The sequence below is a fragment of the Pollachius pollachius genome (genome assembly GCF_949987615.1).
Source record: "Pollachius pollachius genome assembly, chromosome: 17".
In the NCBI taxonomy this organism is placed as follows: Eukaryota; Metazoa; Chordata; class Actinopteri; order Gadiformes; family Gadidae; genus Pollachius; species Pollachius pollachius.
Window position 1 is genome coordinate 21,782,694 of NC_136950.1, and position 15,000 is coordinate 21,797,693.

A 15,000-nucleotide genomic window follows, 5' to 3' on the forward strand; every position below is an offset into this window, starting at 1 on the left:
CTCTCTCTCTCTCCCTTTGTCTCTCTCTCTGTCTCTCTCTCTCCCTTTGTCTCTCTCTCTCTCCCTTTGTCTCTCTCTCTCTCTCCCTTTGTCTCTCTCTATTTGTCTCTCTCTCTCCCTTTGTCTCTCTCTCTCTCTCCCTTTGTCTCTCTCTCTCTCTGTCTCTCTCTCTCTCCCTTTGTCTCTCTCTCCCTTTGTCTCTCTCTCTCTGTCTCTCTCTCTCTCTCCCTTTGTCTCTCTCCCTTTGTCTCTCTCTCTCTGTCTCTCTCTCTCTCTCTCCCTTTGTCTCTCTCTCCCTTTGTCTCTCTCTCTCTGTCTCTCTCTCTCTCTCTCCCTTTGTCTCTCTCCCTTTGTCTCTCTCTCTCTCTCTCTCTCTCTGTCTCTGGGCAGGTAGGCTCCAAATTCCTTGCTTTCTCTCTCACCGTCTCTCCCTCAGATCAAACTAGGAACTGCTGTATTTATATCCGTGCGCCTCTGCTTCCTTTCCTTCATATATATTATTATGGGATGGTGGGTCGGGGGATAAGGGGTGGGGGGTGTACATGGATCATGTTATAATAGTAATACAATTTAAAATAATATAATTAATAACAATAATAATAATAATAATGATAGTAATATTCTGAAGTAGGCAACTCCTTGTGCTCAAAGGAGCCAAGACATCAGTGTGGATTTGACAACATTACCTCTCAAAAAGTACAGTAGGAACTAGGACAGTAGCTGTAAAATAAATACAAACATAAACAAACGGAAAACAGAATCCATCCGACCGGAACATCAGAGAGTTATAGAAAACCTGAGAACTCAATAACATTACTTGTATTATCTATTACATAAAGACCTGATTTATCCTATAAAATTAGAATTTTCTGTACAGTGCTATATGAACAAAGCCAAATGACTTGCTACCTTCTCATAAACAGCAGTTTTATGAAAAGGCACACATCATTTCCAACCACCATATGGCGAGAAATTGTGGTCATGCTCTGTATTTTTGTTTAGAAAAAATAGAATTATTATCAACATTAAATTTCCAAAAACATAAAATCCTTGGTGTGTGGCCATTCAATTATATTATCTCTATATCATTCATTGTGCTGTGTTAGATTTTATTTTGTGTGTACATCTCACAGCTATATAAAAGGTCCAAGCGCTCACTTTTAGACCCCTATCCCAAAAGATATGACATGTTAAGGTCTATTGACATATGGCAATAAGGTGACTGACACTAGGCCTTACATGCCAGTCACACATTACTTTAAAGAAAGTGTGAAACCTTTGCAGTTTGCATTGTTTGTAACGTTGTGGTAGTTGTAACACTGTTGATTAGCCTCATATTAAAGATACATCATTTGAAAAATACAATAATTTTTGCCTGTACACTTACAAATTCCATAAACAGAAAATAAAGTGCCACAATTCTTGGCCTGCATAGATTGCAGTTTGCTGTATTGCACTTTCCACCCCTCTCTGAGAACAGAATAAAAAAAACAAAATATTCCTGCCTATTTCCTCCACTTTTCCAATCTGATTTTGTACAACCTCTCAAGCACGCCATACTTGTACACCACTAATGCACGCCGCCAAAGTGCCATGCTCAAACGATAAACACTTATTCCAGCAATAAATTGGAATCCAAAAAGGCAACACAAAACGTGGATACAAGTTCAGTGAGAAACAGAAGAGGACGAGGAAGGACAAGCGACAAAGAAAACAATTAAAAGAAAAGCTTTGGGTTTAAGTTTGACTCAAATCAGCTTGGTTCAACGAGAAAACAAAAACAACTCGAAGACACTACAGTAATAGAAAAACGACAACACAGTAGTATGGATCAAATGTCTACGATGACATCATAGTTTGGAGGAGATTATGATGTGGACTACAGTGCAGGTAAACCACCCGATAGCGAAAGAATAGTATTATAGTACATGTTCATTTAATAGTTAGTGAGAAGCTAAATAGATGGAAGCCTTATAATGTACTTAGTTTGGTCCGTGTATATTACACATGAATATACTATTCTTCTCTTTTTTTTACTCAGTTGCATTGTTTTGAAAAGCCGAAAAGTAATGCTACAATTAAAAGTCTATCTTTATGGTAGTGACCAAATCTAGTGTACTTAATTATAGGTCTACGTATTCTTATTCTGTTTTACGTCATTTAAATGCCAGACTATAGAAATCCTCTATACATCTGATAAAGGGCTACATACTTCATATATTGTTCATAAACTACAGTGAGATATCAGTTGTCAGATAGTACGTTGTTTAGTGACTTGGATGGATTCAGGAGATGAATCAAGGAATAAAACATCATGTTTTATATCATGTCCCAATCTCTCAACCCGTCTAATTAGTTAGCTGAAGCTTTTGACAGTTATTACTCTATGACGTATTTGGCAACCACAGATTAGTGCTGTAGCATGTTTGTTGTGTTTTGTCCTTCGTGCCCACTTGAAATGTTTCAGATATATATAAAAAAAAAGAAAAAAAAGAAAAACGTACGATTAAGTCATTATGAAACCCAAAAGCCTTAACGGTAACATTACAGTTTCATACACAGTTTCTTCACACAGAAAAACATTACAGGGTCGTCATGGGAACACATTGCATTTCCACAAAAGGTAATGATATGTCGTTTTTTTTTGTTATCGCTACGATGCAACACTCGATCGGAGGTCTCTCGATGCACCTTCGTCTCTTCTCTTCCCCCCTCTTGTCAGTGTTTTGCATTAGTCATCCTGCACGTTACTTATTTAATTTCCTTGGGTTTTCAGAGTATTTACAGTGGAGCGCTTTCAGCAAACTAAGCACCGTAAAATGTCTTTTTGAGGGCATGCTTTGTACAGATAAGTCTCTCTGTGTGCACTCGACTCAGGTGCTAGAAAAAGAAGAAAGGAAGTTCAGTATGTACACCGGGAGGGGGACGGACACATTGTTTGCTTCATTTGATAAATAATATTTTAGTTTTCCTCAGAGTGCCCTCACTTCGGTCCCCAAAGTAATTCCCGAATCTGCGTTTAAAAAAGCAGTTTGAAGTTCAGCGACACACAAAAAAAAAACACAGGTAAAAGGGAGCTTTTCATGCCATGCAAAAATATCTTTCACTATATCTGCGCCCTTTTCCCTCTGTCTTCTTCTTCTGCTCCCCGACGCCGGCCGGGGGAGGGCCTGCATGGGGAGGAGGTCTGCGGCCCCTCACCGCTCCTCCGACCGTCACATGCTGGTTCCACAGCCCGGGGAGCGCCCCCCCTCCCCGGGGAGCAGGTGGATCTCGGGGCTGAACACGTGGTTCTCCGCCTTGCGTGTGCTTTGGTCGCCGTCGGCCTCCGCCTCCTGGCTGCTGCCCGGCCGGCCTCGGGTATAGCGGGGCGCCGAGCTCCCCCCTGCCCCCGCCACCGCCTTGGGCGACAGCGGCGTGCCGGGGACGGCCCCTCCCACCGCGGCCATGAGACGCTGCCGTCGGTTCTCCGTCGTCGGGTCGTCCTCGCCCGGGGGCGTGTCCACCACTAGCCTCTCAGAGGACAGGAAGCAGGTCTCTACAGAGTTCCCCCTCAACCCTTTGGCGTGGAGTAGGTTGTGGCCTTGGAGGGATCTGCGGATGTTCTCGGCGGTGTCGGTGATGCTCTCCCCGTCGCCGCAGTCGGAGTGCAGTCTGTCCGCCGAGCTGGCGGGGACGTCGTCTGTGAGCAGGCAGCCCTGCGGGTTCCGGTCCCCGCTGGCTGTCAGGAGATCCAGCTCAGGGAGAGAGTCCTGGAACGTGGCGTCCCCCTCCTCCTTCATATCCTCTGTGTGGTCGTCTAAACCCTCCATGGAGGAGGCCTCCACCTCCTTCATCTCCAGCTCCACCCCCTCTCTGACGGCGCCGTCGGGGCTGTTGGGTTTCCTGCCCGGCGACTGCAGGGCGGTCATGGAGGTGCTCAGGGTACTCACAGAGCTGGTGGTGTTCAGGTTGGTGTAGGACTGCGACTTGGTCATCTGGTGGTACATCTCCTCCAGCTTCTGGACGTTGAGGCGCTGGGGGCTGCCCCTGTAGTGCTGGGGGCTGCGGGCGGTGCCCTGGGGGCCGCCGGCGGTGGTGATGCTGATGGTGTGAGGTAGCGTGAGCACCATGGGCCCGGGGCTCTGCTTCCCGGGGGACTTGAGAGCGGCGTCCGACGTGACGCTCTTGGCCGAGCCCCCCCAGCGGCTGGGTGACAGGTGGTTGTCCGTGGGGGTCTTGTCCCCGCCCTTCTCCACCACCACGTCCATCAGCTCCATGCTCCGGGCGAAGGCGTCCTTGAGGTTCATGGACACGATGCTGCCGTTCCTCTTGGCGCGCTCCAGTGCCTCTCGCCTCTTGATGGCCTTCTCCTGCCGCTTCTGCTCCTTGTAGAACTCTGAGAAGTTGTTGACGATGATGGGGATGGGCAGAGCGATCACCAGCACGCCGGCGATGCAGCACAGCCCGCCCACGATCTTCCCCAGCAGCGTCTGCGGGTAGATGTCGCCGTAGCCCACGGTGGTCATGGTGATGGTGGCCCACCAGAAGGAGGCGGGGATGCTGGTGAACTTGGTGGCGTCCTCGTCCTTCTCGGCGAAGAACACCAGGCTGGAGAAGATCATGATGCCCATGGCCAGGAACAGGATGAGCAGGCCCAGCTCGTTGTAGCTCCGCTTCAGCGTGAAGCCCAGCGACTGCAGGCCCGTGGAGTGGCGGGCCAGCTTCAGGATGCGGAGGATTCTCATGATCCGGAAGATCTGCACCACGCGGCGCACGTTCTGGAACTGCAGCACGCTCTTGTTGGACTCGGTGAGGAAGATGGTGACGTAGTAGGGCAGGATGGCCAGCAGGTCGATGATGTTCAGCGGGCCCTTGAAGAACTTCCACTTGTTGGGCGAGGAGAGGAAGCGCAGCAGGTACTCCATGGTGAACCAGGCGATGCACACGGCCTCCACGTGGGCCAGCTGAGGGTTGTCGTTGGCCTGGTTGAACTCGTCGACCACCTGGAGCTCCGGCAGCGTGTTGAGCGAGAGGGCGATGGTGGAGAGGACGATGAAGAGGATGGAGATGATGGCCAGGATCTGCAGGGAGAAGAGAGAGGAGTGTAAAGCAACAAGAAGGTTTCCGCAGTTCAAAGGAATCACGCAGTGTGTATGTTCCGTTATATTTCAAAGGATCTTTGCTGTCGCATTAATAGCCGGGGATCAAAGATATTTACATATTTATGGCTTGTGCGGATGCGTCATTAGATTCTGCCACAGACATTTGTGGCAGATTTGTGGTCTATTGTTAGTAATTAGAGGTGTGGAGCAGGGAGAGGTGTGAAGATATGTGCCGGATATTAAATAATGAAAGGAGAACACATGCTGCCGTTGCTAGAAAAGTAAGTGGTGAATTTAAAACCAATCCAACGCAGGAATAGGACCATTCTGAACTCACAGAGAATAACTGCCTCAATAAAAGGAAATGAAATGGACATACATGAGAGAATAAATAAATAGGAGCCTTTCCATTCCGGTCTCGTAGCTTGCAGAATAACGAGGGCAGATGTGTTTCTCCCAAACCAAGATCTTCATCTCGAGATTTCGATCACTATTCAACAGAATGAAATGAATCAATGAATAAAGATGGTGTCTAGGCATTGCACCCTGTTGGTTTGTGATGTGGGGGGAGGGGGGGTCATCCTGTGAGATGGGGCATGACGGTGCTTTGAAGGATCTCCCCTCACCACAGAGAGGATGGACTCTACTGCCCCCGCCTGAAAGGCCCAAGTGATCTGTACAGTGATCTGTACCTTTGGTACAGATCACTGTACCAAAGGTACAGTGATCAGTAAGGGCCCATGAGGATAAGATTATTTTGGGTGTGCATGTGTGTGTGTGTGTGTGTGTGTGTGTTTGTGTGTGAGAATGATTCACTGTGTGTGTGTGTTTGTGTGTTTGTGAATGATCCACTGTGTTTGTGTGTGTGTGTGTGTGTGTATGTGTGTGTGTGTGTGTGTGTGTGTGTGTGTGTGTGTGCGTGTGTGTATGTTACTGAGTGAGTGTTTGACTGTGTGTGAGTGTTTCACTGTGTGTCTGTGTGGGTGTGTTAGTGAGTGTTTGATTTTGTGTGTGTGTGTGTGTGTTTGTGTGAGAATGATTCACTGTGTGTGTGTGTGTGCGTGCGTGTGTGTGCGTGTGTGTGTGTGTTACTGAGTGAGTGTTTGACTTTGTGTGTGTTTCACTGTGTGTCTGTGTGAGTGTGTGTGTGAGTGTTTGATTTTGTGTGTGTGTGTGTGTGTGTTTGTGAATGATTCACTGTGTTTGTATCTGTGTGTGTGTGTATGTGTGTGTGTGTGTTACTGAGTGAGTGTTTGACTGTGAGTCTGAGTTTGTGTTCGACGGTCTGCTTGTCTTCAGAACAGAACAATATGTGCTACCTTATCTATTCCATCTCTTCCCATCCTCTCTTCCGTTTCTTCCTCTCCTGCTCCCCCCACCTCCTCCACCATCGCCCCTCCACGAAGCATCACATCTAAAAGCTGCGGCTGAGACTCTGTGCTGGGACTCCTTAAGCAGCTACCCCTTCTACTCTTATTCAGCTACGGCTGTGGGAAGATATGAATGCTACACCATTAGCGGTGCTAAGCTAGGAAAGTTATACAAGAACCCTGTGGGATAGGGCCGGTCGTACAACATGCTGGATATCTGCCGGCTGTAAAGGCTTGCAACCGATGGCCAATATCCAACCAGAGTTGTTATGAATTAACCTTTACTAGAGCAGGGCGATATGGAAAAATGTAGCTAAGTAATTACAGGGATTTATACTTAATGTAGATAAATATTAGAATTGCTTATGATAATAAATACCATTCTTAACAGCCTAACTGCTGAGGGAAGTATATGGAAATGATGGATAGCCAAGCCGAGCAGTTGGTACAGTAAACTCGATAGGCTGTTAGCTGATCTATCCATCACACATCTGGGGGGACAGTCCTACGTCTGATTTGAATGCGGGGTCGATTTTGACATGGATTGTAATTGCTAATCAAAATGGTGGTAAAATGGGCCCTTTAACATAGCAATTACCAATCACCAATAACATATATGAATGGTTTGTCAATGATTATTAACTTAAGGCTGATTAATGACGTGAACGTTATTCCGTCGTGTTACTGAAATATAAAGTATGGTATCAGAATTAAACTAGATTGCCTTTCTCATATTGGAAAAAATTATATATATCTTCTCATCGTAATCCATTTATACTATAAAACAGGGTCTCACTATGAGTCGATATCTTCATTTCACAACGATACCATACCATCCAAAGACAATAAAACAACATTGACAATATTGAATTATTGCCCAACCCTTCTTTGGAAATAGAGATTTAAGTGTAACTGTGTGTGTGTGTGTTTGTGTGTGTGTGTGTGTGTCTGTGTGTGTGTGTGTGTGTGTGTGTGTGTGTGTGTGTGTGTTTGAGTGATAGAGAAAACAGTGATAGAGAGAGAGAGAGAGAGAGAGAGAGCACCAGAGACAGAGACAGAAAGAGAGAGAGAGAGAGAGAGAGAGAGAGAGAGAGAGAGCACCAGAGACAGAGACAGAGAGAGAGAGAGAGAGAAAGAGAGAGAGAGAGAGAGAGACAGAGAGAGAGAGAGAGAGAGAGGGGAGAGAGAGAGACACAGAGAGAGAGAGAGAGAGACAGAGAGAGAGAAAGAGAGAGAGAGAGAGAGCACCAGAGACAGAGAGAGAGATAGAGAGAGAGAGAGAGAGAGAGAGAGAGAGCACCAGAGACAGAGAGAGGGAACCAGAGGATGGGCGTGTCCCGACGGAGGGACGCGCTGTGCAATACCGGCGGCCGCTGATTAGCCTAACCCAATTAGCCGCTAAGTGCGGCTGGCCCTGCACACAGCGCATAGATTGGGCGTGTCATGACCCTATGGAACGGCCTGACCCCCCCTCTGGTAACCTCAGCTAACGCCCTCCGCCCAATCAGAACGCAAAACAATACGGTGACCATATAAGGTTGTATCATCTAAACCTTTCACTATATCTTAGATCTCTCAGATCATCTCCGTGGCTGTCCCCGAGCGGCCCTCCACCAGCAGGCTGTCCCTGTGAGGTTGACACCGCCTTCGGCGTGCGATTGTGAGTATGAAGGGGTGAAGCTATAAGTGCTTTGAGTGGCCTTAGTCTGAAAAGCGTTCCATTGACCATTTACTTGAGCAGCCTCCCTCCCCCGCTACAAACAGCATACATACATCAACGTGAAGGTAAAAGTTCAAGGAGGCTCATGTCGTGTAGCTCTTTGATTCCATTAACCGAGGAGGTGAGTACACCCCCCCGTGTTGCTGAAAGGGTAAGGGGCGCCTGCTAACACACACACACACACACACACACACACACACACACACACACACACACACACACACTCATAAACACGCTTGTATGTACGTGAACAAACAAACATATGAGTTCAAACAAAGGCACACACACACACACACACACACAAACACATTTATACACACGCATGTATATACGTAGACAAATACACAAAAACGACAAACAAAGGCCCAAGACACACACACACACATACACACAAACATGTTACATACACATGCATGCACACACATGATTATGAACTAGGGCACACACACACACACACACACATTCAAACATGCAAACATTTGCACACATTTGCACAACACACACACAAAACCACGCACACCCTGGTCTCCCACCACGGCACGGCGGGTGATCAACCTGATATGAGCTCACCTTGCTCCCTCCCTCCCTCCCTCCCTCCCTCCCTCCCACTGCTCGCGAACGCCGGACGCAGACGCCATGACGCGCGGACCAGCCCCTGCCGGGAGCCGCGCCCGTTAGCCCGCCGTAATGGAGTGGGGGTACAGCCTCCTCCTGCCCCACATACAAGAGGCTCCCCGTCCGTCGGCTGAAGTGGGAGTTTAATCTCGACCCAGAAAAACATACAAGGCCCCCTTCTGTTTGTTTTCTTGCTTTGAAGGGACGCACACACATTGCGTCACACAGACACACACACACACACACGCACCCCACACAATGTTCTCTGTTTGACTTTAACGACTCCGCCTTCAGTGCAGCGGTTGACCTGCGACCCGGGGCCGGTCTGGGCGGAGGTGAAGTCTGAGGCCCAGACAGGGTGTGTGTCTGGGTGTGTGTGTGTGTGTATGTGTGTGTATGTATGTGCGTGTGTGTGTGCGTGTGTGTGTGTGCACAAGTGTGTTTGTGTTTGTATGCTTGCGTGTGTGTGCGTGTGAAAGTGTGTGTGTTTGTGTGTGTGTGTGTGTGCTTGTTTGCGACCACCGGAGACTGGCTTTACAGCGTGATGAGGAGAGGATGTCCATGGCGACCAGACAGGAGGTACTGACGCTCGCTATGCTCACGCTATCCCTGGCACTTCCATCTTTGGTCCCCGCGCAAACACAGCCAGAGACACCAGAGGAGGATGTTAAAGGCTGTCACCTTTTTTCCGTCCGATAACACCTGGACCTCCCTGTCCGAGATGTGTTATGTTATCAGCGATGGAATGGGCCGTGTTCCATTAACCGACTGTCACCGGGGCGTGGGATGGGCCCCTGCGGACCTCAGTGGCCGGGGGTCGGGGGTCACCGGGTACAGTGTGCGAGTCCCCTTCAGGAGTTCCATCTTCACCTGTCCATCAGCTGTCTCTCAGCCCCCCCACCCCCCTCAGAAGGAAGAGGTCCCCAGGAACACAGCAGCACTCTCAGCCTACCAGCCTGAGGGCGGTGGCTGGGGTATCGATTGTGTATACATCCTATTAGGACCTCCCAGTCGGCCAGGCTCCGGTCCCAGCGGCCCCATATTGATTCCGGTGCTCCAGGCTCTCATGGCCCCTGATCCACCCCGGCATTCTCCCCGTCCACACGCAGACACACACATGCACCCTTCTGACCAGCCTGTGTCGTCGACTTGAAGAGGGAGAGATTGAGCCGTTTCTCAGGCATGATAATTCAGTGCAGCCCGGATCAATTGGGGTGATTATGGCTATGCTAATGCCCGATCGATCCCAGGAATGCCTTGGTGTTTCATCATCTGCGACTGTATCTCTTCCCGTGGGACAGCTGCGTCGCACTGAGAGGCGAAGCTGCTGCCCTCAGCAGCCGTTCCTTTCCCACACAGCATCGTGGAGGAAAATCGGAATTAAAAGTCGTTTTGTTATTTGTCGAAACAGCAAAGCACGCGGTCGTGACCGGTCGGTTCGTGAGTCTCTGGAATGTAGTTCTTCTAACAGCCTCTAGGGGCTTTGCATGGGTGTTGACAGAATGAACCGTCACCATTCTAAGTCAACCATTTGCATATTTTCTTTGTTTCCATGTTATGTATTTTGCAAGGTCCTGGCTGACAATTATATTTCATTAATACGTATCAAGGACCAAACCTATTTCATGTCACTCCGGGCAGGTTAAGAAGACTGAGGCTGAAGGGATTTCAGCCTAAACAAAAATGTAAACGATATCGAAGTATAGATCGGAGGCTGGGGGAGAATAGCAGACAGGTGCGATGAGATATTTGAAAGTCCTTCAAAGAGGGGGAACATTATATTGAGATTTGAATAATGCAGGCACAGATCAGCAGCCGCCGCCGCAGCACAGAGGGACTGAGGGAGGGAGCAGAGGCACTCTCCATGGCTCGCTCGGACCGTTTCCGGAGATGGGATAGAGCGAGCGGGAGGCGGGCGGTCGAGGCCACTCTTACCGACTTTAGAAATGACGGCGTTGGGGAAAATGGCCGGAAATCGTAACGCTTTGTTGCCCAGATGTTAATCTCCTGATTTTATAGCGCCCTTAATGGCAGCAGAGGACAAAATATTTTCTCTTCGGACACAGTCGGAGGCGACAGATTGAATGGCAGCCGCGCTGTTTCAGCAATCGACTCCAGCAGAGTTTTTATGACATCACACACAGGACAATGAGCGCCAGGACCTCTCACTCTTCCCTCCAAGGGTATAAGTACTCGGTAATTGCCACGGCGGATGCAACCCATTTCTTCCCCTCATAACCCGTCGTTCGATTAAGGCACACTGTGACACTTATCCTTTCATTCTTCATCACGCGGCTCAGCTGCAGCTGGCTTTCACGACAATTAACAACCTGCGCTTATTGGATGACTATACGAAACACTCTGTGTGTCGGGGCACCAAAGAACTTTTGAAACTGACGCATAATAAAACCCGATGGAACATCCAGTGGAGAGATTCACGCGCTGGAAAGCTCGGGATTTCGAAGCGCGATCGCGGGGGATTCGTGCTGGTTTAGAATGTGGAGAAAAGGAAATTCACCTTAAGGGATATTCACCTTAAGGGAAAATCACCTTAAGGGATATTCACCTTAAGAGTTATTCACCTTAAGGGAAATTCACCTTAAGGGATATGCACCTTAAGCGTTATTCACCTTAAGGGAAACTCACCTTAAGGGAAATTCACCTTAACTTTAAGGGGTGAGGCGATCCAGCCGAGCGCTCTGTGTTGGGCTTGGAGCACGCTGCGGACGGTGTTCTCATCACACGCGGTGGGAGAACCAGGCGCAGGCCTGCTGCTTCACAGTTGCACCGTGCACCCAGCAGCCCACTATCAGTGTCACGCAGACACAGGGCTGGACAACTCGTCAAAATGTTATCGTAATTCGCAATATGGCCAAGCGCGATATCAAAATCACAAGAACTGCAATATTACAATATGGGTAAAATGTGTGTAACGTATATATGTATACGGTATGTACTGTACAGCTGCAGATGCCCTGGCCTACACATTGTCTTCTATAGATGTAAAACATGTTTTCTTGGTACAGACACCGGCATATTTATTTTTCGGTGAAAATGAAAATTGTGATTACACAATTAGCGCTCCCACTAATAAATGAATCGCAAACCTCACAAACACACACACACCCAGGCACGCACACACACACACACACACACACACACACACACAGACACACACACACACACACACACACACACACACACACAAAGACAAACACACACACACACACACACACACCAGGACACACATTACATAAACACACATTACACACAAATAATATACACACACAAATGCACTCTACATATACACACGAAACATACCCACACACAAATAATCACACAGACCCATACACACCATCTACATACAAATGCACGTATCTACACGCATTGCAGACACATACATACATACAAGATAAAAAATATTCAATAAAATACATAAAAGCTGGGTCACACTTTAAACTATGAATCGAAGTTGAGGAGTGAGTTCTGGTAGTAATTGTTCAAACGCACGTACACACATATATGTATCCGCCTGACCAGTGCTAACTGTAAACATCAATGCATTCATCACTGAACAGCCATAGACACGCCCACCACCACCTCCCTGACCCCGCTCCCAACCCCATCCCCACTGATACCCCCGCTCAGAGCGCATCGCGCTGGCAGGGAAGGGCGTAGAAGGCACGAAGGAGAACACGTACTCTGGGGGGGGGGGGGGGGGAAACTTTCCCCCTGCCATTGTCACACTTCCCCTTGACTCCATCAGCGACCTCAGCGGCCGGTTCCTGAGGAGTGGGCGCCCCCCCCCCCCCGGCCAGAGGGCCCAAGGGTGGGGTCATAGGATCAGTTTCTTCCTCTGTGTGGGGGGGCCGCCAACACAGGCAAAGAGCCTCCAGACCCACTCCCAGCCCCCGGAAGAGTGGTAGTGAGATACCGCAACGTTAACCACACGGATAAAACGTTAGAAAGGCTGGTTTGACAATCATCCTTTCCTCCATTATTGATGACGGAGGGTGTGGGAGCGACGGCGAACTCCATCCCTCCGTAGCAGGAAGAGGGTAATGGATTCGAGAGGAAACGCTGGAGACGGGCGGTGGTATTATGACGCTGCATAATGGACGACTCTTCACCAGGGGTTCTCCTTCAGAAGTACCCAGGGTACCCTGTCCTAGAAGCTGTTCTCAAACAGAACAAATAAAAGGAACTGAATGAATTATCCCGGACGTGTGGGACCGAGGTGTCTGTCCTCATGCATTGTGTAACGTGGGTCTATTTCTGCTCCTTCTAAACCTGTGACACACTTTCCTCTCTCCAGAAGCGACCCCACCCACACTCTCTAATCGTGCATTAACTCTAATACGAGCACAGAGAGAGAGAGAGAGAGAGAGAGCGTGTTTGATTTCCCTGCTTCGAAGTCGCTATGAAATATTAAGAGTGTGTTCATTGCACCACCCGCCTGGGCTGTCTCCCCCCCCCCCCCCCCTCTCCCCCCAGGTAGGGGTGGCCCAGCGGTGTGGGGCAGCCCGTAGCGTTCAGCTACAGCATGGGAATAATCTGGGTCAGTGTTGACTGTAACACCGCCCCCCCGCACGGACGGAGAAGGATGCGAAGCGCGGGACTGACTTTACTTTCTGGTGTGGTTTCTTTCGATTTAGTTGCGGAAGCGTTGATCAACCAAAACAAACCAATGCGTGGCGTGTCGGTTTGTTTTGGATGTTTTCTGCAGCTTCTCCCCGGGGAGGGGGTTGAAACGTGGTTCGTCTTCATAAAACGAAGTGGGAGGAATCACATTAGATCAAACTGCAGAAGCCTCGGCTCTTTAAACTCTGCTGAGATCAGCTGATTCGCAACTGAAAACTCATAACTCCCCCGATAAATACATTTATCTAATTGCAGAGCGTTTCAACAGTCAACCTTCTAACGAATGTAAATCTGTAAACGTAATTAATCTCTAAAGCTGACGGACCAGTGGCCACTGGCCAGCGATGAACAATCACTGCCTCACATTCATCCGTTCATACACGCATTCACACACCGACGGCGGCGGCCAGGTCACCGTGTGAGGTGCCTTGCTCAGGGACACCTCTGCCCCCAGCTAGGAGGAGCCGGGGGTCAAACCAGCCATCTCCCAGTGGCCGGCTCTACCTCCCCCTCCGCTGTTCCCCCGTCCAGAACCCACTAACAGAGCTCTGCTCACTCCCCTCTTCATCAACAAGGCGCATCGATGAAGGTCACCGCTTCCCGGGAAGGGAACCCAACGCCTCCTTCCTATACATCCTGTAACGTATCCACCCCACAGCCGCAAGTATCAGGGCTCCACGTATCCCCCCTGCACTGGAAGTGATGCCAGTGGGCATTCACAAGACAGGATATATATACAGTATGTATATATATATATATACTGTATATTCGAGAGAGAAAAAACATCTGTCCCTTCTCTCACCCAGTGGTGGTGATGCTGCTGATAAGAGGCAAGGCCGTCCAGGAAGGAGAGAGAGGGGAGAGTGAAGTCACGGCCGTGGCCCGACGGGAGGGGGGGTTTAGACCCTGATGGGCTCTGTGTTCAGGGAGGAAGGGGATAGGATGTCTTAAGCGGGAACCACGTGACTCTTTTGATCGCTACAGACCTCCATCCCTGGTCCAGCTATCTGAACTGCTGCACTCTTTCCCTCTCTCTCTCTCTCTCTCTCTCTCTCTCTCCCTCTCTCTCTCTCTCTCTCTCTCTCTCTCTCCTCTCTCTCTCTCTCTCTCTCTCTCTCTCTCTCTCTCTCTCTCTCTCTCTCTCTCTCCGCCCTCCCTCCCCCCCTTCTTCTGTTATCCGTCCATCACAATTGCCCTCTTATCTATCCCAGTCCAGCCAATGACGCACAAAACCAAAACACAACAGAGAGATTGAGGAACAGGCATAATGGGAGAGAGAGAGGGAGTGTGTGAGAGAGAGTGAGAGAGAGAGAGAGAGAGAGAGAGAGATCTCTATATGGGAACTGATTAAGCTGTCCTTCCCACCACGTCCTTTCACTGGCAGCCGATAGAGGGGTTGGTGTGTGACAAAATGACTATATGTGTGCATAGGTGTGTATGTGTGTGCATAGGTGTGTGTGTGCCTGCATATGTATGTGTGTGCGTAGGTGTGCATGTGTCTACATAGGTGTGTATGTGCATATGCGTTCGTGTGTGTGCTTGTATGCGTGAGGGGGAGAATGAGCCTGTG

The 15,000-nt window shown here is 49.1% G+C and overlaps 1 protein-coding gene across 1 annotated transcript in view; it reads right to left on the reverse strand.

Annotated features, from left to right (window-relative positions):
* Positions 1-3,215: 3,215 nt before the first annotated feature.
* The window catches only part of kcnb2b (potassium voltage-gated channel subfamily B member 2b), a gene marked incomplete at both ends in the record, with an annotated part of 78,355 nt that continues 66,570 nt past the window's right edge, over positions 3,216-15,000 (reverse strand). Inside the window, one exon of the mRNA XM_079755051.1 lies at positions 3,216-5,063. Coding sequence (XP_079611177.1) covers positions 3,216-5,063 — 1,848 coding nt within the window. The remainder of the gene's footprint in view (positions 5,064-15,000) is intronic.